This window comes from Mastigoproctus giganteus, chromosome 2 (assembly GCF_048544385.1).
Source record: "Mastigoproctus giganteus isolate SK-2022 chromosome 2, ASM4854438v1, whole genome shotgun sequence".
Taxonomy (NCBI): Eukaryota; Metazoa; Arthropoda; class Arachnida; order Uropygi; family Thelyphonidae; genus Mastigoproctus; species Mastigoproctus giganteus.
The window spans coordinates 14,621,228-14,648,550 of record NC_143576.1 but is presented as its reverse complement, the minus strand read 5'-3'; the positions used below and the strand labels follow the sequence as shown (position 1 = coordinate 14,648,550).

At 37.4% G+C, this 27,323-nt stretch overlaps 1 protein-coding gene across 1 annotated transcript in view; it reads left to right on the top strand.

Moving 5' to 3' along the window:
* tweek (transmembrane protein KIAA1109 homolog tweek) overlaps window positions 1–27,323 on the top strand; it is an 806,203-nt gene that overhangs the window by 504,392 nt on the left and 274,488 nt on the right. The window contains 2 exon segments of the mRNA XM_090388226.1: window positions 7,459–7,652; window positions 17,879–18,021. Of these exon segments, the coding sequence (XP_090244352.1) occupies window positions 7,459–7,652; window positions 17,879–18,021 (337 nt within the window).

Here is a 27,323-nt window from a genome sequence, read left to right as displayed (position 1 = left end):
CTGAGTGTCTTTCCAAGGGGCAGTTTATACTGCATAGATACCTGCAGTTGAACTTGTGATAAGTCACATTCAAAACTATTGAATATCCTGTGTATGATTTATTGACTCCATCATGAGTATCTTACAGGCTGTGATGGGTACATAGTGATAGCACTAATTCAATTCTATACTGAGTCTGTAAAATGCTGTGCTTCATTCTACAATGAGGATCAAATATTCGGTTTTGTTGGATTCCTAGATACAGGTGACCCCCTCTTAATGCTGATAATTCGTTCCGGAAAAACAGAGCGCTAAGTGAATCCGCGCTAAGCAAGCACCGCATTCCCATAAGGTAACATATGTATTTGTGAGTTGCGGTTGGTGCCATAGGATATTTCCTAATCAATAATAAACAGTAGTGAAAAGATGTACAAATATCAGTCAAAATATTTAATATTCAAATATTTGTACATATAAAATATTCTGCATTACATACGTATATAATTATGTGGTAACTACTTGCGTATCAAAATTAAACTTAAAATTCCAATTAAAATCATGAATTTAATTGATCTAAATTGATTTTAATTGATTTAATTTAATTGATGAATTTAATCATGAAAAATGTGTCGATTTTGGGTTGAACTTTGGCCCTCTTCCAAATAAACTAAAAGGGGTATTAATTTTAAATCCTCCGCAGCGTTACCACCCAACAATAAAGTCAACCGATCCTTCGCCGCTTTGAAACCTGGCATGTTTTTTTCTTCTTTCAATATGAAACTTCTTTTAGGCATTCGTTTCCACAAAAGTCCTGCTTCATCTATGTTAAAAACTTGTTGAGAAGTATAACACATAATACCCCTCTTCAATAATTTTAACAAGTTCTTTTTTAATATACATGTAAGTTAGTTATAAACCAGTTATACAAATATATTAACAAAAATCAGTAGCTTTTGGGACGCGTGTCCCTTTGTCAACTGACAAATTAAATACAAAATTAAATACAATACAACGAGCTGAGTGAGGCACGTTAATCATGTGTCATTGTTGTTGCGCGGACGTGTGCTGTTTTCTACGCCACTGATCATCCAGCAATAAAACGGTTGTCTCCAGGATGGGATGTAGACGTATGCCTTTCTGGCGATTTAATGCCTTTGGATTGTTTACTATGTTGAGTGACTCTATCCATAGGCGGTGGCGAGAGTGCCGTGAGTGGTCTACTATTTCAAAGTCGCGTTTGGGGTCAAGATCGTGGTTGGTGGCCCAAAAATGTTCCGCGACCGCGGACTGGTCAGTTTCGGCAAGCCGGATTACTCTGTCGTGTTCCGTGAGGCGATCCTGGAGACGCCTTGATGTTTCTCCTATGTAGCAACTGTTACAGTCTCTACAGGTGATGCGATATACCACATTGCTGCGTAAGACAGGTGTGACAGGGGTCTTCACGCTGGAGACAAGTGAACGTAGGTTCCTGCAGGGTAATTGCACACATTTGATGTTGTGACTTCTAAGGACCTTCGAGATCCGTCCTGACACGCCTGGATAATAGAGAATGTAGGCGGACGATATACCGACTTGGTTCGGTGTATCGTCCGACTTGGTTCAGTGCTATTGTGATGGCTAGGTGCGTGGCCGGACCTGTAGTTAGTGAATTGACTGCACCACATGGGTTTGCGGTATACTGAGGTCTCTAGATGTGGGCCTACGTGATGCACCAGGACGTCCAGGAACTGGAGCGTACCGTTCACCTCTGATTCTATGGTAAACTTGATGAAATTAGATAGGGAGTTGAGGTATTCCAGCAGTGCAGTTTCAGAACCACTGCCCGCACCCTATTCTCCAGGGCTTGGAGCCATTCCAGCACTGACACAATTAGGCGTAACGAGATCTCCCGTGTGAAGGCGGACCTAACCAAATGTGGTTATCCATCCCATGTACTAAGCAGATGCCTATTACAGGCAGAAGAACTCACATCCAACCCAAGACCACCGAACCAAGTCGGTATATCGTCCGCCTACATTCCCTATTATCCAGGCGTGTCAGGACAGATCTCGAAGGTCCTTAGAAGTTACAACATCAAATGTGTGCAATTACCCTGCAGGAACCTACGTTCACTTGTCTCCAGCGTGAAGACCCCTGTCACACCTGTCTTACGCAGCAATGTGGTATATCGCATCACCTGTAGAGACTGTAACAGTTGCTACATAGGAGAAACATCAAGGCGTCTCCAGGATCGCCTCACGGAACACGACAGAGTAATCCGGCTTGCCGAAACTGACCAGTCCGCGGTCGCGGAACATTTTTGGGCCACCAACCACGATCTTGACCCCAAACGCGACTTTGAAATAGTAGACCACTCACGGCACTCTCGCCACCGCCTATGGATAGAGTCACTCAACATAGTAGACAATCCAAAGGCATTAAATCGCCAGAAAGGCATACATCTACATCCCATCCTGGAGACAACCGTTTTATTGCTGGATGATCAGTGGCGTAGAAAGCAGCACACGTCCGCGCAACAACAATGACACATGATTAACGTGCCTCACTCAGCTCGTTGTATTGTATTTCATTTTGTATTTAATTTGTCAGTTGACAAAGGGACACGCGTCCCGAAAGCTACTGATTTTTGTTAATATATTTGTATAACTGGTTTATAACTAACTTACGTGTATATTAAACTATGGACCCCAGTACTCCAGGCCCATTCGTTACTAAGTTCTTTTTTGAAAGTTTCGGCTCCTTGATCTGCACTTGCGGCTTCTCCCTGGATTTTAAATCTATTCAACCAGCCCTTACCAGGTTTAAATGGTTCCACATTTTTTTTTTTTTTTTTTTTTAAGGTGAGTTTTCTTCAGATAATCATATTGACTAATCTCTTTTTCTCTTCCTCTCTCTCTCTTTTTTTTTTTTTTATAAGATTCAACTTAACTGAATTCTGCATTGGATATTACTTTCAATAAAATTAGTTAAAGTCTTTCCATTTCAATCCTAATAGCTGGCCTAGCTCTAGTTGCTTGCAGTGGAACAGCTATCTTTCCCGCTGCTAAAATTAATTCTTTATTTTTTTTTATATAATTGTTCTTACAGTTAAACTTGCAAGTCCTAAATTATGGCACACATCCGCTTGTCGTTGACCCAAATCGATTCGCTTCAAAATGTCTAATTTAATTTTCAAATTCAGTATTTTTCTTTCATTTATAGTACTGCACCCAGATGTTGTTGCTTTTTCATTCTTATCAGCCATTATTAACTCTTTGAAAATGTAACTGCGTTGGTTGCATTAATTACGATACAATGTTTGAGTAAACTGTCCATTACGCACAATGTCTAATACTGTACTGAGTGATGACTAGACTTTGGATAAATGCATATAACGCAAATATTACAAGAAATATACTTGATAATTTATTAAAATGTTGATCTCGGAACTACGTAACAAGTCACTGTATTGCAATTAAATTAGCGTGTGAGAAATTTCACTGAGCGTGGGAAAATTTCTCAAGTCGGCATGGGAAATGTTTTAATACTGTTTTGGTATTCATTTTCAAGCTATCGACTCCATCAAATGAAATGATATGCCAAAGATGCAATCTGTAAAAGATCGTTATAGTGATTTGTGACAGCGTTATAGTCAGATACGGGTTACAATATAAGAACAGCGTTATAGCGAATCGCATTATAACGGGGGCCTGCTGTATATTGGAATTGAGGAAACGAAGGAACTGGCAGATAAGGCAGTTAAACGAGTTCTGGTCCTGAGTAGATATGAACTTTTCGTCTCATATTCAGACTATGGACCTGTCATCTGTTGTACACAGTGTTAACACTGGCAAACATTATACTATATGCAGGACACAGACTATCAAATTAAACCTGTAGTTATGCCATGGTCCTCTAGTCCATGCAAGATAGGAAAAGACGAAATTATTCTTGCTAGATTTGTATTGAGTACACTCACCTGACACATTCTTTTTTTTATTGAGGTTGCTGAAGCTCCTTTGTATGAGTATTTCAAAAGTATGTTAACTATTAAACATTAATTGACAGCATGTATTTTACAAATGAATGCTGTGCATCTTTTACTAATTTTAAGCATCAGCCCATCTGTTTAATTTTTCTAGATCTTGTTGCAATATCCGAATAATGGACTTCTCTTTGTTGTCCACAAAGAGAAGTCCATTAATAACCACTCTCTTGTCTTCTCTCACTCAACCATCTCTTTATGCATAGCAGTAACTTGCCCTTAGTGCCACACCATTCCAATTTCTACTTCTCCCTAAATTCCGTATCATCTCCCTTATTCTTCCCAACAGCCATAAGAAAGTATGCATGTTTCACCTATAAAAAAACGTGTGCACTTAGTGTACTATTTACACCACAATTAAAAGTTCACATTTTTGTTTTATATATATATATATATATATATATATATATATATATATATATATATATATAGAATTGTCTTTCATGGAATTATTGTGATCAGTGTATTGTCTTGGCTCACGTTAATTGGCATTTTGTAATCAACTTTTGTCACTTTTGCCCTGGCGTTTTTATTATTCTGTAGTTGATCTATTGACTAAAATCAAAGTGTATTTTAAAAAAGGCATATGCATTTTTTTAGGCAGAATTATGGATTGTTTTGATGAATTCTTTACCAGTAATTCTCTCCACCCCAGCTGTTTTCATTCTGTCAAGAGATATTCCAAACCTACACAATTTACAAGCAATTATACCAGATTAAGTTTGTAATCAGATTCCAGCAGTTTAGTTTGTGCAGGAGCCAAAAAGTGGTTCCTGCTCATCATTTCATGGGGATTTAGTTATTTCAGAAATTCTTTTCTGTGAGGGTGACTCCTTTTGTGAGAACTGCTATACCATTTTAATAGTTCATCATATTTTATCTAAGTTCTTGCTTTTCAGATGGCCACTATATATCTTTTACCACCTTTATACTTCTGACTAAGCTCTTTATATACTTATTCAGATGTTATTTGAGAGTGATCATCTATGAGCTGTTTTTAAATCCTCATGTTTTTCTTCAGATATATTTAAAATAAGAATTTTAATTTCTGACAGAGTTCCACGCATATTACAGTGCATAAGTATAATTGGTCTTCGTGATAGTTCTTCCCAGCACCCCTCAAAATTATATCCTATTTTGCTGATATGCCACATCAAATACAAATTATTTTAAAAAAAGAAGAAGAATACAATAGAACCAATGGATACGGTAACAAAATGAAGAAACGTTCGGGGTAACGAACTGGTAAAGAAGCTTTCAGGGTAACGAACTGGTAAAGAAGCTTTTGGGGTAACGAACCGCTTCCTCAGCTAAGTACATACACACAGAAATGTAAACATAACATAAAACATTACGAATGGAAGAATAAACTAAATAAGCAGTGCATGCTCAGATGGCTGTGAGAGTGTGCACATGAACGTGAGAGTGTTCAATCATTTACTATGTCAAATCATGTGATTGTTGTTGCTACCCGGCACGTATATGGGATGACTGCCAGCATTTGTCGTGTTTTAACACAACAGATTCCAAAATTGGGTGTAGTCCTGTACCTTTAGTGCGATTTAAAACTTTGTGACAGCTGGATATGTTTAGGGACTCTAACCATGGGCAGTGAAAGTGGTGCCGAGGTTGGTTGATCACCTCGCTGTCACAGCTGGGATTGAAGTCATGTTGATTTGAATGCGCTGCAAATCACAAATGCTCTGCGATTGCTGAGTGCACAGATTCATCTAGGCGGATGGAACTATGATGTTCCGCGAGGCTGTTCTGGAGTCATTTGGAGCATAGCAGCCCCACATAGCAGCTACTACAATCGTGGCAAGTGATCTGGTATACAGTACTGCTGCATCAGAGAGAGGGATGATGGGTGTTTTTTCTCTCGAGGCCAGAGATTGCAAACTTCTACCAGGAAATTGCAAGCACTTCACGCAGTACTCATGTATGATCCTAAAAATTTGGTCTGAGGTGCCTGGGTAATATGGGATATAAGCAGTAGATACCATTTCGCTGTCATGAGGGGGCGAGAGCCTCAGGCGAGCTGCAAATTCTTGTGCTTGTAGTGAGCACTTGTTGGGTAACCACAGTTGGTGAGGTCAGCTTTTACCCTAGAAGCTGCGGTGCGCCTGGCTTCTTCTAAGCTGGACTTACTCCAATTGAGTAATTTCAGCTCAGAAAAAGAGGGCATTTTAATAAAATGTGACAAGGGGCATGCGCTGACCTGTAGTTTGTGAATTTTCCACAGAACATCAGTAAAGTTTCCAGTATACCAAGGTTTCCAGATGAGAGCCCACACATCTCACTACAACATCTAGGAAAGAAAGGGTCTTGTTTGCTTCTAATTTTAAAGTGAACTGGTTGAAGGGGGATAGGGAGTTGAGGTATTCTAATAGCGGTACATCCGAACCTCAGGGGATGTTGCTGAAAATATCATCTACATACCTGCACAACATGATGATTGGTACCAGTGGGTTCAGAAATATGCATTCCTCTAACTCCTCCATTGCGATGTTGGTGATGACAGAGCTGTCAGGGGCACCCATAGCCATTCCGTGTATTTTTTTGTAGACTGAGTCGCCAAATGTGACAGCTGCCTGATAAACACAGGTTAAGGGTGCCACAGATATCTTCTGTAGATAAAGATGTTTTATCTGATAGGCTGGGGTTATTCTCTAAAAGCTGTCTGGCACATACGACGGCCTGTTAGACTGGTATGAAGCTAAATCAAAGGATGCCATGATCTTGTCTTCAGGAACTGTAAGGTGCTTGATGAGGTGAAGGAACTTCTCACTGTTGGAGATGGGCAACGTGTTTTGACAGCTCGGTGAATTGCAACAGAAGACAATGGGCCTAAGAGGGAAGCCTGGTTGCAATTTTGATAGGCCATAAAATTGCAGGAGCTGGTCCATAGCATGTAACTGCCAATGTGTGGACCTGGAAATCTTTTCCTATTTGAACATGAACTCTCATGTTCATGTGCATGCTCCCACAACTGTCTGAGCATGCACTGCTTATTTAGTTTATTCCATTCGTAATGTTTTTTGTTAAGAATTACTTTTTAGTCTATTTTATACCATTTTCATTTTATTAAAGTGCCATAAATAAGAATACACTACTGTGTGTTTTACTGCTTAATTTTATTTCATTTTTGGGGTGGTGGGACCTTTCAAAAAATTTTAAAATTCACTGTTCAATTTACCAAATAAAAAAATACAAAGTTCTGTAAAATGCAATTTTTCAAACCAGGGTATGTTATGTATCACCTGCATATATGCCCAAGCAAGTTAGATTACATTCTAGGAGATATTTCCCAGTAACACCATGGAAGTTTAAAATGACACATGTAGTGTAAGCATAACGATCAGATTTTTCAGTTATCATTAATACCATATTCAACTGAAAATTGAATTGAACTAGAAGGCTAGTAATTCTTTTCTCCCCCCCCCCCCACATTCCAGGAAATGCAAAATGGATATTAAATGTTCAGTGGCAGATGGAAGGAGTCGACATACATGTTGATACCAATATTGGAAAGCAACTTTCTGCACTGTTCAAAACTCTGACAGCTCTTACTGGAGAGGAGGATGAAGGGGATGGAGTTGACTATGGAGATATATCAGTTCAGGATAGCAGAAGGGATCCCACTGTGCAGGTTAAGTATTAAAATTTTGATTTCTATTTTGACAGTCAATTAGCATTTCTGCATTGTAAATTTATTATTATTATTGTTGCTCTTATATTATTTCTTCCTGCCTCGTGATGGGTATTGCTACCAAGTACACAGGGTGGTGGTTATGTCTGGTGTTAGTGTTACTGTTGGTCAAGGAACTCTGACTATCTTACAGGTGTTCAGGATTACGACTTTCTGGAGTTCCTTGTAGGTGTTTTCTGGGAGCCTATTGCTGCTAGGCTGTTATGTAGGGTCTTTGGCATCATACTAGTGGTTTACACTATGATCATGATGATCATGATCAAGTCACGATCACAATGATCATGACTTGTTGCATATGCCATATCTCTTTGACCTTCAGTCTTATGTTCATGTACAGTCTGTCCTCGTATAGCACAATAGTTGCGTTCCTAGAAACCCTCGTGCAATGCAAAATCGTGCAATATAAACAACAGGCCCTATGGGAAAAGTAGGGTTAGGTGCCGACCACCCAAGATTGAACACATTTGGAACCAAAACATTACCAAACACAATAAATAATCGGGTAATTTTAATCGTTATAAAATACTTGCGTATTTTATAACGATTAAAATACGTAATAAAAATAATATTATATTATAATAAAGTATTTTTAGTATTTTTTAATACTAAAAAAGTATTTTTTACGGATAAAATACGTATTTTATTCGTAAAAAATTTATTATATTAAATAAAATAGTCGTAATAAAATACTTACGTATTTTATAATACGTAAGTATAAATTATAATACGTAAGTCGTAATAAAATATTGCTAATGCTTTTGCTTCTATCATAAGCAAACTTGCTTTTTGTTTGATTTTCTATCAACAGATCACAGCCATTCCATCTCTTCCAATTCTTTGTGTCTTAATCTAATGGATTTTAATTACACTTTGAGTTGTTCCTGCTATGAAAGTGGTTTTTATTTTCTCTGCATTCTTTGTAATTCTCCGTGTTGCCTCATTTAGGTCTGTAGCACATGCAATATCACATGGTCTTTCATTTCGCTCAAAGCGTTTCACAATTTCATATTTTTTCTTTATCGACAGAAGCGGACTGGCCATAAGCCTTACGGGGGAAACCACGGTGGGCCGGAGGCCGGTGTGATTTTGGCCATAAACCGTAGTATGAGGCCACTACATATTTTCCCGGGTAAGAATTTTTGACCCAGTCCGCCTCTGTTTATCGATATTGCTTTTTTTTTTTTTTTTTTTTTTTTTCCTCTCTGAATCTGTGGTGTCTTAGCCAGGAACGCTTCCTTTTTACACCTTTTGAGTATTTTACTAATTTTTAGGGAATAAAGCACAATTACAAACGAGGTGGCACGCTTGATACACAGAAACAAAGCTGCGCGCGTGTAGCAACTGAATAAACAACACCGTAAAGGCCACTATTAACACCTCACATTTTACTAAAGCACATTTCTGGGGGTTACTACCATAAAACAATAAAAACAATTTCCATTTGCGTTTCTGCTAGTGGAATCTGTTATAAACTGGTAGTAAACTCCATCTAATTGCATTTGCGATTATATCGATAGCTGGAATTGTGTTGTTTTTTACGTTATTATGGTGAAATGTGTTTCCCCTTCACTGATATAAAACACATAAATACATTTTCAGAATCTTCTTCGTTCCTATCGTGTTGCGTTCAGTTGGGATAATTCCGCATTCGACTGCCATTTCTTGTAAACACAAAGGCGAATCGTGTATAAGCGAATTCGGTTCATGTTATATAAGATAACGTTCCCCTATTTATAAATCGTGTATGATCGAATTCGTGTAATGCAAACACATGTTATACGAGGACCGACTGTACGTCCTGATTTTCTCCTCATCGTTTTTCTCAAAGTTGCCAGTGTTCTGCACCACTATGTCAGTAAGATAGGTAGCCTTTTCCTTCTTGTTGACAAGGTTTATGTCCAGTTTATTGTGCGGGATTGTCTTGTCAGTTATTATGGCAGTACTAAAGACCCCAACCCACAGCTTGTGGGTTGTGATCTCTAGTGCTGCCTTGGGTTCATACTTGTAATACAGTACACTTTCTTTGATCAACTGGTGTTTCCTTGCAAGTTTCTCACGTATTATCCTGGCTACCTGGTCAGGTCTATGAGTGTACTCAGTCTGGATGATCACCTTTTATTCCACGGTGATATGTTGGATTGTTTCTGAGGCCAGATTATATTGTCGACATGTGTCATCTGATACTCTGGGCTCCTTAGGGATGTATTTTCTATAGTTTCTGGTGTTGATTACCTGGTCTTGGTAATCAACCAATCAATTTATCCATGTGACCTTGATGGAGGTCATTGTAGTGTCTGCCTTGGAGTGTCGTCTTTTCCCATCTTTCTAGCTGTGTTTGTGCCATCTGGGCTGGAGGGGACTCCTCACTTATGTTGGGTTGGGTATGCCACTTGTCTATCTTCCTTAAGGTCTGGTAGAGTGCTATTGTGTTTTTCTGGAAGTAATCCTTCAGGTTAGCTCTCGCTGTTTTCTGTTGCTCGGTCTGTTGGGTCCCCTTCCTCCCTCTTTCCGAGCTATTTGAAGTCTTTCCACAGCTGACTTTGGGTGGTGTTTGTGGCTCTTGGTCATCATTGCCCTTGTCTTTCTCATGATATCCTCCAGCTCAGTGTTAGTCCAATCTATGATCCTGAAGGAGTATGTTAACACTGGGAATGCATAGGTGTTTATGGCTTTAACTGTGTTCCCTCTGTTCAGCTCTGCTTTGCTTAGCATCTAAATTTAACTTTACCCTAACTTAAACTCCAATTCGGCCTTAACCTAACTTCCTCTGCTTATATATATATATATATATATATATAATATAAGAGATTGTATTAAAGTGTAAAAACAGATAAAACATCGGAAAGTTAAATAAACTGGATATAGAAAATGCACTGAAGCACACAAAGCAGCAGAAATGGATGCAAATGTAAATATTATGTATATTATAATAAATATGACAAATAAAAATAAAGAAGATGGCAGTTTGAAACACGGAAAACTAAAGGCCAAAAAAGGCCATATATATGAGCCATAGCCAATGAAATCTTAGGAAACTACGTGGCAGGGCCTGCCAGAGTACAAACATCTATTGTGATCCCTCTATGTCTGACCTGCCTCCTCGGGGTATAGTGTGGGCAATGGGGGGGGGGTCTCACTAGGGGCCCAATGGCTAAAAGGTCAGAAACAACACAACACAAGACATTACAAGACACAACACCACACACTTTTTAGTAAAATCTGTCCTGTTTACACAATGTGGAAATGGGGGAACCCCTGGTGCTGTTAGACCCAAAACACTTTCACTTGTTCGGCTTTGCTTTCAGCATGCTTCTGAGTCTCTGATAGTATTTTTCGATCGGGCAGGCCTCGATTTCCTTGTGCTGTAACTGTTGAGCCTGCATCATTCCCAGGTATTTGTAAGTCTCTCCCTCTGTCGTGGCTTCGAGCTCTTTACCAGTCTGCAGCTGGTAGTTTCAGCTAACTAATTTCCCCTGATGCAATCCGTGGATCTTGCATTTGTCTAGACCAAATTCCATTCTGATATCGTTGCCGAATTATTCTGTGATCTAGAGTAGTTGCAGGAGTTGCTTCTCAATTGCTGCTTAGAGCTTAATGTCATCCAGGTGGGTGAGGGTGTACAGGTTTTTCTTTCCTTCCTTGAGGTTATCTCATATGAAATTTTACACCATATAAAAATGTGTTTCATCTTTCTCACAGTCTTTGACTTAGATGGAACATTCCTCCTATTCTAAATGAGTTAATATCACTAATATTTTACTACTGAAATTTAAAAAAAGATCAGTGGTAAAGCAATTCTTTTTTTTTGAAATTAAGTTTTTTCTTCTTATATGCAATAATTAGATAGTATGGATCAGAGCTGAAATACTCAATATGTTCTACGTTGATAATAATATTAGTAAATTAATAAGAGGAGTATACCTCAATAAAGTACGTGGAACACTTCCGTATGATACCCTCCAGAAATTAAAACGGAAAAAACGAAAAAATCGACAACTTACCGGTACATTAAAGTAAAATATAAATATAAATAATTAAAGTAAAATATAAATAATTAAATAATCAATTTAACACAATTCAAAATCAATTCAAAACAATTAAAATTCAAATTAACGCAATTAAAAGAATCTAACGAAAATATTCAAAACGATTTTCCTTCCTGAAGCTGACAATGCTTTTCGACCGACTGTCGTGATCACAGGAATGAAAATTACCGAATCAGGCTAAACCTGCAACTTAAATAGTGATTATGTGTCTTCGCGCATGCGCGTAAAGGTCCACGCATCGGAGATCAAATATGGCCGCCGAACATTAACAGAATTCTCGTGTAATTTAATTTCAACGGTTTCTGCAATTAATAGTCGCGTATAATTACGTTGAACGTTAAGTATTTTGGCCTCGTTAAATAAAAAAGTATGTTTTTCGTTAATGGCATGAAAGGCTAATTCTGACGCTGCTGAACGAGAAGCACGAACAGAGGCTTCGTGTTGATTTACACGGATATTGAGAGAAAACCGCGTGGAACCCTGATAAGACGAGTCTCAATCACCGCAAGAAATGTTGTATACTAGATCATTAATTTGTGTTGCGAACGCCGAAAGAACCGAGCGATTGTTCAGTATAGTGTGTAACTTCCGTATAGGCATAGCTATAATTTTAAATTCGGTATCTTTAAAGAATCTGTTAAGCTGTTTGTGCCACTGTTCAACATATGGGACAGAAATAAAGTATTTTTTGATATTACTATTGTTGATTGGTGCAGTATTTTGTATCCTATCCTTAGCTTGTACCCTAATTCGATTTATTGTGTTAATGGGATAACCCCTGTTCAAGAATCTGCTAGTTAATATTTGTATTTCTGAGTCTAAAGCAGAATCCGTCGTTGAATATTTATAGGCATTTAGAAATTGATTAAAGATAATCGATCTTTTGTAGGTGAACGGGTGGTAGCTATTATAATGTAGAAGCATACCAGTGTTTGTGGGTTTTCGATAGATGCTAAATTGTATTTTGTTCGAGTCCCGGGTAAGCGTGAAATTTAGAAAGTTTAATGACTTAGTATCCGTATCTTCCCTTTCCAATGTAAATTTGAGTCTAGAATGAATATTGTTAAACGAATGTAAAATATCTTGGATAGTACTACTATCGGTAATAACTAGAACATCGTCTAAATACCTCCCATAGTATGTGATACGGGGACGAAAAGGTGTCAAATGTATCTGCTCAATCGTTGAGAGATAGATCTCTGACATTAAGCCACTCAGGCTCAAACCCATTGGTAATCCAAAAATTTGTTTGTATACCTTGTCTCGAAAGGTGATGTAGTTAGCCTCAACTAATAGTTTAATTAAGTGAAAAATCTCCTTTATAGGCAGCTTCGTATAATTAATCGGTGTCGAGTTTTTATTTAACATATCCCAAATAATATCTAATGTGTATTCAACGTTTACATTCGTATATAATGATGTAACATCTAATGAGAATAAATTGTCATTGTCGCCGAGTCTACAGTCTTTAAGATTATTAAATAATGTATCGTAATTCTTAATCCCAAATTGTATAACCTGTCTAAAAGGTTTTATAATGTTATATACATGTGTGGCTAAGGCTGAAAATGCCGAGTTCCTGTAGGAAACAATAGGTCGAATCGGAAATCCAGGCTTGTGTAATTTTACCTGACCAAAAAGTGCAGGAATATTGTATGTTCTGGACTTCAATTCCTTCAACTGAACCATAGTAATGTAGTCATTTTTACGATATGTGGTTAACGTTTTATTGTATTGATTTACCAAATTGGTAAACAGTGTCGGGTCCACTTCACAATAAGTGGAGCTATCAGATACAACTGAATCTAACTTATTAATATAATCATGTTTATCTAGTATTACCACTGTATCTCCTTTATCTGCCCTCTGTATAATAATGTCCTTATTTTCTCGAAGTTCTCGTAAAGCTGAACTGTCATGTGTATTCAATTTAGGAAGTCGTGTTTCTTTTATGTTATTCACTACTTGGTTAACTTGTTGAATAAATACATCTTTTTGTGGAACACTACGAAGTCCAAATTCAAAATCAATTACGCATTGTTTTTTTGGCAGCTTTCGAGGTGGTAAATTATAATTTAATCCTTTGGATAAAAGTGAAATCTGGTCCTGCGATAGTGTACACGAGGAAAGATTTGTAACCTGTTGATATGTCGGTTCGTTGGATACTGGGTGAGGGGGTATTCGTGAACTAGCCGACATATTCTGTGGTAGTGCGTTATGTGTCTGTTGGGGGGATGTCACCCAACTCGTGTGAACTTGGTCGCAAGCTCGCGACAATGTGTTAGAATTCGCATGAACGTGTCTTGAACTATTCGATAATGTTTGCAACTTATTAACGTGTCTGTTTTTTATTTCTGAGGCTTGTGCTTCCCGTCGCAAACCTATGGAGGTCTTCAATACAGACCAATCGTTCGGATGTAGATAATTTTTTAATTTATCGCGAAGCTTCCTAACCCGGGAAAGGTATTTTTGTTTATCCGAATATCGAGATTTTAAGGCAAGCTTAACAATATTACGTGATGTCGCCAGTGATAGTTGTTTTATGCCTGAAATTTTTTGATTTAAATTCACCCTGGCAAACTTCGGAACGATGTTGTTTTGAAGGCAATATTTTAGGAAAGAAATATGGTAACTTTGGGCCGAGTACCTTAGTGTAGATTTAATGTAATTTTGTACCAAGCCATTCAAAAAATCTCCCATAATTGTGTGTATCGATTGTATACTACTGGAGAGACAAGAAGTGAATGAAATAGTCAATTAGAGTTTGAAAATTAATTAGATAGTATGGATCAGAGCTGAAATACTCAATATGTTCTACGTTGATAATAATATTAGTAAATTAATAAGAGGAGTATACCTCAATAAAGTACGTGGAACACTTCCGTATGATACCCTCCAGAAATTAAAACGGAAAAAACGAAAAAATCGACAACTTACCGGTACATTAAAGTAAAATATAAATATAAATAATTAAAGTAAAATATAAATAATTAAAGTAAAATATAAATAATTAAATAATCAATTTAACACAATTCAAAATCAATTCAAAACAATTAAAATTCAAATTAACGCAATTAAAAGAATCTAACGAAAATATTCAAAACGATTTTCCTTCCTGAAGCTGACAATGCTTTTCGACCAACTGTCGTGATCACAGGAATGAAAATTACCGAATCAGGCTAAACCTGCAACTTAAATAGTGATTATGTGTCTTCGCGCATGCGCGTAAAGGTCCACGCATCGGAGATCAAATATGGCCGCTGAACATTAACAGAATTCTCGTGTAATTTAATTTCAACGGTTTCTGCAATTAATAGTCGCGTATAATTACGTTGAACGTTAAGTATTTTGGCCTCGTTAAATAAAAAAGTATGTTTTTCGTTAATGGCATGAAAGGCTAATTCTGACGCTGCTGAACGAGAAGCACGAACAGAGGCTTCGTGTTGATTTACACGGATATTGAGAGAAAACCGCGTGGAACCCTGATAAGACGAGTCGCAATCACCGCAAGACTGGAAGCACAAGCCTCAGAAATAAAAAACAGACACGTTAATAAGTTGCAAACATTATCGAATAGTTCAAGACACGTTCATGCGAATTCTAACACATTGTCGCGAGCTTGCGACCAAGTTCACACGAGTTGGGTGACATCCCCCCCACAGACACATAACGCACTACCACAGAATATGTCGGCTAGTTCACGAATACCCCCTCACCCAGTATCCAACGAACCGACATATCAACAGGTTACAAATCTTTCCTCGTGTACACTATCGCAGGACCAGATTTCACTTTTATCCAAAGGATTAAATTATAATTTACCACCTCGAAAGCTGCCAAAAAAACAATGCGTAATTGATTTTGAATTTGGACTTCGTAGTGTTCCACAAAAAGATGTATTTATTCAACAAGTTAACCAAGTAGTGAATAACATAAAAGAAACACGACTTCCTAAATTGAATACACATGACAGTTCAGCTTTACGAGAACTTCGAGAAAATAAGGACATTATTATACAGAGGGCAGATAAAGGAGATACAGTGGTAATACTAGATAAACATGATTATATTAATAAGTTAGATTCAGTTGTATCTGATAGCTCCACTTATTGTGAAGTGGACCCGACACTGTTTACCAATTTGGTAAATCAATACAATAAAACGTTAACCACATATCGTAAAAACGACTACATTACTATGGTTCAGTTGAAGGAATTGAAGTCCAGAACATACAATATTCCTGCACTTTTTGGTCAGGTAAAATTACACAAGCCTGGATTTCCGATTCGACCTATTGTTTCCTACAGGAACTCGGCATTTTCAGCCTTAGCCACACATGTATATAACATTATAAAACCTTTTAGACAGGTTATACAATTTGGGATTAAGAATTACGATACATTATTTAATAATCTTAAAGACTGTAGACTCGGCGACAATGACAATTTATTCTCATTAGATGTTACATCATTATATACGAATGTAAACGTTGAATACACATTAGATATTATTTGGGATATGTTAAATAAAAACTCGACACCGATTAATTATACGAAGCTGCCTATAAAGGAGATTTTTCACTTAATTAAACTATTAGTTGAGGCTAACTACATCACCTTTCGAGACAAGGTATACAAACAAATTTTTGGATTACCAATGGGTTTGAGCCTGAGTGGCTTAATGTCAGAGATCTATCTCTCAACGATTGAGCAGATACATTTGACACCTTTTCGTCCCCGTATCACATACTATGGGAGGTATTTAGACGATGTTCTAGTTATTACCGATAGTAGTACTATCCAAGATATTTTACATTCGTTTAACAATATTCATTCTAGACTCAAATTTACATTGGAAAGGGAAGATACGGATACTAAGTCATTAAACTTTCTAAATTTCACGCTTACCCGGGACTCGAACAAAATACAATTTAGCATCTATCGAAAACCCACAAACACCGGTATGCTTCTACATTATAATAGCTACCACCCGTTCACCTACAAAAGATCGATTATCTTTAATCAATTTCTAAATGCCTATAAATATTCAACGACGGATTCTGCTTTAGACTCAGAAATACAAATATTAACTAGCAGATTCTTGAACAGGGGTTATCCCATTAACACAATAAATCGAATTAGGGTACAAGCTAAGGATAGGATACAAAATACTGCACCAATCAACAATAGTAATATCAAAAAATACTTTATTTCTGTCCCATATGTTGAACAGTGGCACAAACAGCTTAACAGATTCTTTAAAGATACCGAATTTAAAATTATAGCTAGGCCTATACGGAAGTTACACACTATACTGAACAATCGCTCGGTTCTTTCGGCGTTCGCAACACAAATTAATGATCTAGTATACAACATTTCTTGCGGTGATTGCGACTCGTCTTATCAGGGTTCCACGCGGTTTTCTCTCAATATCCGTGTAAATCAACACGAAGCCTCTGTTCGTGCTTCTCGTTCAGCAGCGTCAGAATTAGCCTTTCATGCCATTAACGAAAAACATACTTTTTTATTTAACGAGGCCAAAATACTTAACGTTCAACGTAATTATACGCGACTATTAATTGCAGAAACCGTTGAAATTAAATTACACGAGAATTCTGTTAATGTTCGGCGGCCATATTTGATCTCCGATGCGTGGACCTTTACGCGCATGCGCGAAGACACATAATCACTATTTAAGTTGCAGGTTTAGCCTGATTCGGTAATTTTCATTCCTGTGATCACGACAGTCGGTCGAAAAGCATTGTCAGCTTCAGGAAGGAAAATCGTTTTGAATATTTTCGTTAGATTCTTTTAATTGCGTTAATTTGAATTTTAATTGTTTTGAATTGATTTTGAATTGTGTTAAATTGATTATTTAATTATTTATATTTTACTTTAATTATTTATATTTTACTTTAATTATTTATATTTATATTTTACTTTAATGTACCGGTAAGTTGTCGATTTTTTCGTTTTTTCCGTTTTAATTTCTGGAGGGTATCATACGGAAGTGTTCCACGTACTTTATTGAGGTATACTCCTCTTATTAATTTACTAATATATGCAATAATATAATACAAATAACAATCATTTCCTTTTTGTTTTTGTTTTTTAATTTTCAGGAACCAGTAGTTACAAGAAAAGGCAGTAATTTAGTAGAATCATTGCCACCATTCTTTCTGGACCCAAGCCTTGATGCAAAAAAGCGGTCAAGACTTATTGAAAAGGAAATGAATGAACAAGCAAAAATCATCAATGATTTGAGGTGAATATCAAAAATTGTTGATTTCTTTAACTGCATGATCACACTTCTCTTTGGCAAAATTCATTAAGTTGACAATATGTTGTTATATTATCATATCTGCCAAAATTTATGGTTTCGCAGCAGGTGTGCTTTTCTTACAAATTTCAGTAAAGCTTGTGATGTATATTTTCAAATACATATGTCTTATATTTTACAAATATGAGCCTATTGAATTTATCAAATTAAGGCTTCAGTGCTACTGGCTGTGCAAGGGAGTGTGTAATTTTATTAGTTCTGTGGTTGCATTGAACAGCAGCAGCAGTGCAGCCATGTTTGCTGTGATTTGTATTCTTTTCTTTTCTTGAAAAAGATATTGGAAACATGCATATCTTATCTAAGCAATAACTTTTTTCTGTGAGTATTGTTTCCTCCAAATTTGTCTTATACCAACTGCAGAAGAAAAAGTAATTCCACTTTATACGTGTTCAGAAGATTGATAATTCATCCATTACTAAAGATGCTAGAGGATAATGTCATATAAGTTTGTCTAGGCTAGCTAGTTGTTTGCAAAATGGTTGAATTTTTAAGTGTGAGAGAATACCATCAATTGTTTTGCCCATTCTTGTTGTCCTTCACAGTAAAGCAGAATGTGATTATTTTCTATATTTATCCAAAAAGAAAGAATAGAATTCAAGTTATCTGTATGAAATATCTCTCCCATAAAAAGGGAGTGTCCATAAGAGTGATCTAGGCAATATAGACATCTAAATCTGACTTCTGTGACAGAAAAAATTATGGGAATTTATGATTAACTCCTGCATGCCTAATCTGTTTGGCAACACTATAAAAAAGGGGTCAAAATTGATTCCCACTTTTTCATATGTATGACAGCTGGAATATTAAAATTTTCTTGTCAATATGCCATGTACTCTTTAACGTTCTTTTAATAACAATTATTTAATAATAAGGCATGGATCATTTTTAAATTTTACTTTTAAAGATTACTTTTACAGATTACTTTAAAAAAATTTACTTTCACATAGGAATATGGCTTGTAATGTGATTGAAATATGGATTGCAAGGCGTATTAATATCGATTTAATTTTTTAAAATTAACTTAGCTCAGACCTATTTTAAGTTATTATAAGATTTCTTATTTTTTATAAAAAAATTGTAATAATTGCATAAGATATAAGGGAATAATCTAATAATAAAATTAAATATAATTTTATCACATTTTGCCTTTTTTCAGAAATGTTCTTTGTAATCTTATTTTCCACAATTTATATTTTCCATTCCTATTTCCTAGGAGCATAGTAAATAAATTTGATGAATTTGAAGAACTGGTTAAGTCATTGAATGTGGACATTATAGGGATATCGAAAATGTGGTGTCATTCAGACATAAGGGATGCAGAATTTGAATATGGGGAGTACAATGTGTACAGAAAGGACAGACAGGACAAGAGGGCAGAGAGGAGAGGTTATACTTTTAGTTAAGAAGCACATTAAATCTAATGTAGTCTATTAAAGCTCATATGGGTGGTCATTGCAACTTTGAGTTATTTTGACGTGACATAAACACTGGGAAAACAGAAATGAGAGTTGAAGCATGTTACAGGCCCAATGACAGTGATGAGTATAACAAATACCTATACAGTCAAATAGAGTTGGCCAGTAAATCAGAATGTCTTATAATGAGGATCTTAACTTTCCATATATTGATTGAATCTTGTGGGTTGGTCACTGACACTCTAGCGACACTTATGTGAATTTATTGGATAATGGTTTTCTAAAGCTGCATGTTAAAGAAACAACAAGAGAAAGTAGTAAGTACTCTTGATGTTATTTTCAGCAGTGACTCTTCATGCATTAAGCATCTGCATATAAAAGAACCACTAGATGGTAGTGATCATAGCAATATATTAATGTATAATTAATTTTATGATGTAACTAGTGTCAAGGGCAAAGGGAAGGGATTTTGCTTTCATAAAGGTGAGTATAATGGTCTCAGACAGTTTGTAAATTCTGTAGTGGGACCAACAGCAAATTCTAAATGGAAAGCACTCAAGGAAGTAATTGTAAAAGATACTAGTCTTTTTTGGCTAAGGTAAAGAAAGCCTACACGAGAAGCATGCAAAAGTTCGATGAAATTACTGGTAAAAGTACTTTGCCGTAATGGCATTTGTATTGTTGCTCGCTCAGTAAACAGACAGTGGGTGTTATCAGTCTGGAGTAGCAGTTGAATCCCACAAGAGCTTGAAACCTCCCGAAGTGGAGGGGGTAACCTGACCTTTTTCCTTTTGAATCACTAATTGAATCACGAGCAGTCATATTGGAAGTTCTGGCATCATAAAAAATGTTTGTAACGTAGTTTCACTGGTAAACTTTTTCTAAGTTTGCTGTGCTTCTCGTGTGGGCTTCCTTTACCTTTGCCTCTTTTTTTTTTTTTTTCTTAATAAACAGTTTATTCACTATTCGGGAGAGTTTCAATCTCCCATGAGATTCAATTTATACTCCTGACTGATAACACCCGCTGTATGTTTACTAGCAACAAAACAAATGCCGTTACAGCAAAGTACTTTTACCGGTAAATTTATTGAACTTTTGCATGCTTCTCATGTGGGTTTTCTCTACCTTCGCCGTCTTTTTATATCAATTAAGAGATTCTGTTCAAGGCTTAGACCTAAATGGATGTCAGATAAACTAATGAGACTTGTGGCAGAGAAGAAAATTGTATGGGATGCATATAAATGATCAGATGACACATATGACTACAGTAGATATAAACTAGTTTACAATCAAATCAGAAAGGAGGTAAGACAAGCCATGGCAGATTATGAGAAATCTTTGGCAAAGCATGCACAGAAAAACATCAAAGATTTCTTTAATTATGTAAACAGTAGAGGTAAGGGAATGAATCACACTGATTCACTTGATATTAAATGTTAACTGTTAATGATCCTGCTTAGGTTGCTGATAAATGCAGTAGGTACTTTTGGGTCTACATTCACACATGAGGAATTCTTTAGAGAAGGGGATGCCAGAAGTTTATCAAATTTTAACAGGGATCTAAATATAAAAGGCCACTGGGGTGGATAGTACTATCCAGCTATATTCTTGGATTCAAGGAAGACCCTTATGGACTGGAGACATTTGAACGTAACTCCAATTCACAAAGGAGGAATCAAAGGGTGATGAGTAATTACAGACCTGTTAGCTCTCATTATTTTCTCTGGAACAGAGAAAATAATGAAGTCATTGGTTGAAGAAGTAAATGCAGGATTATCTAGAGAGGGGTTTAGTTAAACAAAAGGGTGCAGTCACAGTATAACTAAAGCCCTGTTTTTGGATTTGTTAAGGGGTGAGTTTGTCTGACCAATTTGATTGGCTATTGTGATTCTGCAAAAAAAGAACTGGATACAAAATTAATTTTGATATCATATACTTAAATTTCAGAAAGGCTTCTGAAATTTATAGATGTATCTAAAGATGGCTGTACAAATTGGAGCAGAGTGGCATTAAGCGCAAGTTATTACTTCTGTTTATATTAGTGATATTGATGAATGCATGTCAGGCTGAATGTCTACTTTTGCTAATGACAAAGGTTGGCATGGTGGTTAATGACAGTAATTAGCTTATGCTACTGCAACAAGATCTAGGCAGATGTGCTCAGAAATGGCTGTTCAAGTTTAACGGTGACAAATGCAAGTTACTGCACACGGGTAGCAGTAATCCCAGATTGATGTACAAACTGTGTGCTACTACACTGAGGTTGGTGGGAAATGAAAAAGGCACAGAGGTAATTGTGCAGCTAGTACAGCTCATTGGGTTTTGTCAATAATGTACAAGAATTTGGCTATCAGGCATAAGGAGGTGATTATGGCTTTGTATAAGGCCACATCTTGAGTACTCTAGCATTAGCATTAGTAGAGGCATTTGATGCAAGAAAGCAAGCTTATGCAGCATCAGCCAAAAAAAAAAAAAAAAAAAAAAACCCACTTCCACTTCACCCCTCTGTTCGTTCAAAATACCTGTCCAGCTGAGCCTTAAACTTATTTAGGCTATCAACCTCCACCACAAGGGATGGCAGTCTGTTCCACCAACCAACCACCCGCTGGCTAAAGGCAAATTTCCGCACGTCTATCCTACATCTGTCTTTCCTCAATTTGAATTTATGCCCTCTCAGGTGATTTTTCTGAGCTAGAGGAAGAATCCCATCAGCATTGAGCATGCTTAAACCATTCAAGGCTTTATACACCTCTATCAGATCACCTCGCTGGTGCCTAGTCTCCAGACACTGTAATTTGCAAAACTTAAGCCTTTCTTCGTAAGAGCACCCCTTTGTTCCATTCACTAATCTTGTTGCCCTTCTCTGTACTCGTTCCAGCAGCTCTACATCCTTCTTGAAATGAGGCCTCCAGACCTGTATACAGTACTCTAGGTGTGGCCTGACCATTGCCTTGTACAATGGAATAATCACTTCCTTATCCCTGCTGGAAAAATTCCTGTATATCATTGACAATACTCCATGAGCTACTCTTGCAGCCCGTCTGCACTGCTCAGAGAACTTCATATCTGCCTGCACAATCACCCCCAAGTCCCTTTCATTCTCTACCACTGTCAGTGTAGTACCACAGAGTTGATACGTTGCTCTGGGGTTGCTGTTTCCCATGTGTAGTACTTTACATTTGTCAATGTTAAACTTCATTTGCCACCTCTCAGCCCATCTGCTCAACCTTTCCAGATCCTGTTGCAGCAGTGTAGTGTCAGTAGTGTCCTTGACAACCCTGCCAACCTTTGTATCATCTGCAAACTTGGACATTAAGCTTGATATACCATCATCAATATCATTTATAAATACAGAAAACAATAATGGACCCAACACTGAGCCCTGAGGGACTCCACTAATAACATTAGTCCACGATGAGCAGTGTCCATTGATTACCACTCTCTGTCTTCTCCCACTCAACCACCCCTTTATCCATATCAGCAATTTGCCTCCAATGTCACACTGCTCCAATTTGTGTAGCAGTCTTCCATGTGCAACAGTATCAAAAGCCTTTCTAAGATCCAAGTATATAATATCAAAGTTATTCCCTGCATCCAGTTCTTTTGTGACTGCATCATAGTATCCAATCAAGTTGGTCAGGCAAGACTTCCCCTTAACAAAACCATGCTGTGTCTGAGCTATAACTGAAGTCTTGTCTAAATGATCCTGCAGTGCTTCTTTAACCAGTGCCTCCATTAATTTTCCTGGAACAGAAGTTAAGCTCACAGGTCTATAGTTACTTGTGTCAGCCTTTGATCGTCCTTTGTGAATTGGGGTCACATTTGCACATTTCCAGTCTATGGGTACCTCCCCTGAGTCCAAGGAAGCTCTCATAATTATGGCTAAGGGTTTGCTTACTTCCTTTGCTGCCTCCTTTAATATAACTGGATAGATCCCATCCACCCCGGGTGCCTTTCTTGTGTGTATCTTCAACAGTTTCTCCTCCACTTTACTCCCAGTTATTTCAAGATTCTGTAGCTTACTGCTAGAGTTGAATACACCTCTGGCATTCCCCTTGCTGAATAACTCCTCATGTGTGAATGTCGATGCAAAATATTCATTTAGTTTGTTAGCTACCTGAGCAGGATCATCAACAGTTGACCCATCAATATCAAGTGGACCAATCTGATTCATCCCCTTCCTTCTAGAGTTTACATAAGTAAAGAATTCTTTGCTGTTTTTCTTTGCATCCCTTGCCAAGGATTTCTCGTAATCTGCCTTCGCCTGCCTAACCTCCTTTGTAACTTGGTTGCATATCAACTTGTATCTATCATAGGCTTCTGTGTCATGTGTTAATTTGTAAGTATCCCATGCATTTTTCTTCTCTGCCATATGCCTCATTAGTTCATCTGACATCCATTTTGGCCTAAACCTTGAACAATATTTCTTAGTTGGTATGTAAAGCCTAGTAGCTTCCAAGATACGTTCTTTGAATGCTTCCCATTTTGAATTTGCTGTTGGTAACATCATCAGTTGGTCCCACTGTATAGAATTTAAATACTGTCTCAGTCCATCGTAGTCGCCTTTACGGAAGCAATAACCCTTCCCTTTACCCCTAATGGTAGTTACCTCTTTCAGTAAATCCCACTTCAGCACACTGTGATCACTGCCTCCTAGTGGTTCATTTATCTGCAGATTCTTAATGCATGAAGAATCACTGCTGATAATCAAATCAAGAGTATTACTCCCTCTAGTTGCCTCCTGAACATGCTGATGTAGAAAACAATCATCCAATAAATCCACAAAAGCCCTGCTAGTGTGTGAGTAACCAGCCCCCAAATTCCAGTCAATATCTGGGAAATTAAAATCTCCCATTATAAGACTCTCTGATTTACTAGCCCACTCTATTTCCCTGTACAGTTCCTTATTATACTCATCAGAGTCATTAGGCCTATAGCACACTCCTACTCTCAATTTTGATCTCCCAATGCTTATGTCACACCAAACTGACTCAACACTGCACTGTCCAGCGATGTCGACTGGCTTCACTTCCTTGGTTTTTATGTGTTTCTTAACTAATAGCATAACCCCTCCCCCCTTCCTATCCTGTCTATCCTTTCTGTAGACGTTGTACTCCCCAAATTGCAGTTCTGCATCCCTTATATCTGTGTGACACCACGTCTCTGATATCCCAACAATATCTGCCTTTGATGTTTTGAGTAATACCTCAAATTCATCAAATTTATTTACTAAACTCCTAGCATTGGTGTACACGCAAGTATACCTGCACCTGTTTCTATTCTTAGCTACCCTAACACAACCCATGTGTTTATTTGTACCGCAATGGCTCCCAGCAGTCTCTGAAATACCATGCATCTTGTTTTTCAGGCTTCTATCTCTCTTTTATATCTCTCTTATATCTTATATCTCTTATATCTTCTATCTCTCTTATATCTCTATCCAGGTCTGGAAGCCTCATTTTCAGAAGGATATGAATCTGTTGAAATGGGTGCAGTGACAGTCAACAAGATTGGTGGAGAATAAAAGGGTGCTCTTACCAAGAAAGGACTCAGTTCTGTAAGTTGAAGCATCTTGAGACTATATACCTGCAAGAAGATCTGTTTGAGGTGTATAAGGGTTTTTGAATGGATTGAATAAGATCAATGCTGTTAAGATTCTTCCTCTTCCTCAGATTACACACAGGATGGAGCATAAATTCAAATTGAGGAAGAATGGGTTGCATAATAGATGTGTAAAAATTGCCTTTGTCCAATTGGTAGTTTTTTTGTTGAAACAAACTTCCATTAGCATTAGTAGAGGCATATGATGCAAGAAAGCAAGCTTATTCAGCATCAGCCAAAAAAACAAAAAAAAAAAACAAAAAAAAAAAAAAACACACCACTCCCATTTCACCCCTCCGTTCGCTCGAAATACCTGTCCAGTTGAGCCTTAAATTTGTTTAGGCTATCAACTTCAAAAACAAGTGATGGAAGTCGGTTCCACCCGCTGGCCAAAGGCAAATTTCCGCACATCTATCCGACATCCATCCTTCCTCGATTTGAATTTATGCCCTCTGAGCTGATTATTCTGAGCAAGATGAAGAATCCCATTGGCATTGAGCATGCTCAAACCATTCAAAGCCTTATACACCTCTATCAGATCACCTCGCCGGTGCCTAGTCTCCAGACTCTGTAATTTGCAAAACTTAAGCCGATCTTCGTAAGAGCAACCCTTTGTTCCATTCACTAATCTTGTTGCCCTTCTCTGTACCCGTTCCAGCAGCTCTACATCCTTCTTGAAATGAGGCCTCCAGACCTGTATACAGTACTCAAGATGTGGCCTAACCATTGCCTTATACAAGGGAATAATCACCTCCTTATCCCTGCTAGAGAAATTCCTGTATATCATTGACAAGACACCATGAGCTACTCTTGCAGCTCATCTGCACTGCTCAGAGAACCTCATATCTGCCTGCACAATTACCCCCAGGTCCTTTTCATTCTCCACCACTGTCAGTGTAGTACCGCAGAGTTGATACGTTGCTCTGGGGTTACTGTTTCCCATATGTAGTACTTTACATTTGTCAATGTTAAACTTCATTTGCCACCTCTCAGCCCATCTGTTCAACCTTTCCAGATCCTGTTGCAGCAGCATAGCGTCAGTGGTGTCCTTAACAACCCTGCCAACGTTTGTATCATCTGCAAATTTGGACATTAAACTTGATATCCCATCATCAATATCATTCATAAACACCGAAAACAACAACGGACCCAACACTGAACCCTGAGGAACTCCACTAATAACATTAGTCCACGTTGAGCAGTGTCCATTGATTACCACTCTCTGTCTTCTGCCACTCAACCATCCCCTTATCCATAGCAGCAATTTGTCTTCCATTTGTTTTTGCAGAAGTGGATAGTCTGAATAAATTCTAAGAACTAGACAAAGCTATTGGAGAGGATGAACAGGTGATGTAGATTTTTCTTTTTTTTGCTCTCCAAGTTTGCCTTTTTGCATAATATGCCACTATCAATACTAACATTAAATCTATTTGCCTTACAGCAAATGGAAGTTGACAAGATTGGCAAACTCAGCTTCACTGAATGCCTTTATGTTTATCCCTAAGTTTCACAGCATGTGCCTTCCCATTCACATAAATAAATTGACTGACATTTCATCATGAATTCTGGGATTATAATTTCAAACGCATTAATTTATGTGTTGAATATATCACGTTTCAGCAATTAGGAAATACTAATAATTTATGATTTATAATAAGCAGGCAAGATGAAAATTTGTTACCAAGATTTCTAAAATATTTTAAGAAACATTGAAATTTTGAAATGGATCAGAGCTTCTGTTCCAAATTTTTTGTAATATTTCTGTAGGGAAAAATGGAAAGGGAATTATGTGAAATCGAAATTTAACTTAGAAGCATTCCAGGTGTCAACAGAATATATTTACCCTGGGGGCTCACATCTGGTGAGTATGGGCTTGGCAAACCCAGGGTCCTGAGCTGGATATCATCATTCTCCTCTTTGTTGGTGATTCCTTTCTACTTCTCTCTCTCTCAGGGGGTAACTCGGGAATTTTTTTTTTTTTTTTCGCTGGTGCAGCATAAGCCTCAGGCTTCCTTGTACCATATGGCTAATATTAATAATAATAATAATAATAATAATAATAATATCTTGAAAATGTATCTGGTAGCAGTTTTAATTTTTCTTGTCAGTTAATGCAAAAACATACTTGAATTTATGATGATATCTGTATGTGTGGTGGGGGGGGGGAGAGAGAGAGAGAGAGAGAGAGAGAGAGAGAGAGAACAAAGTCTT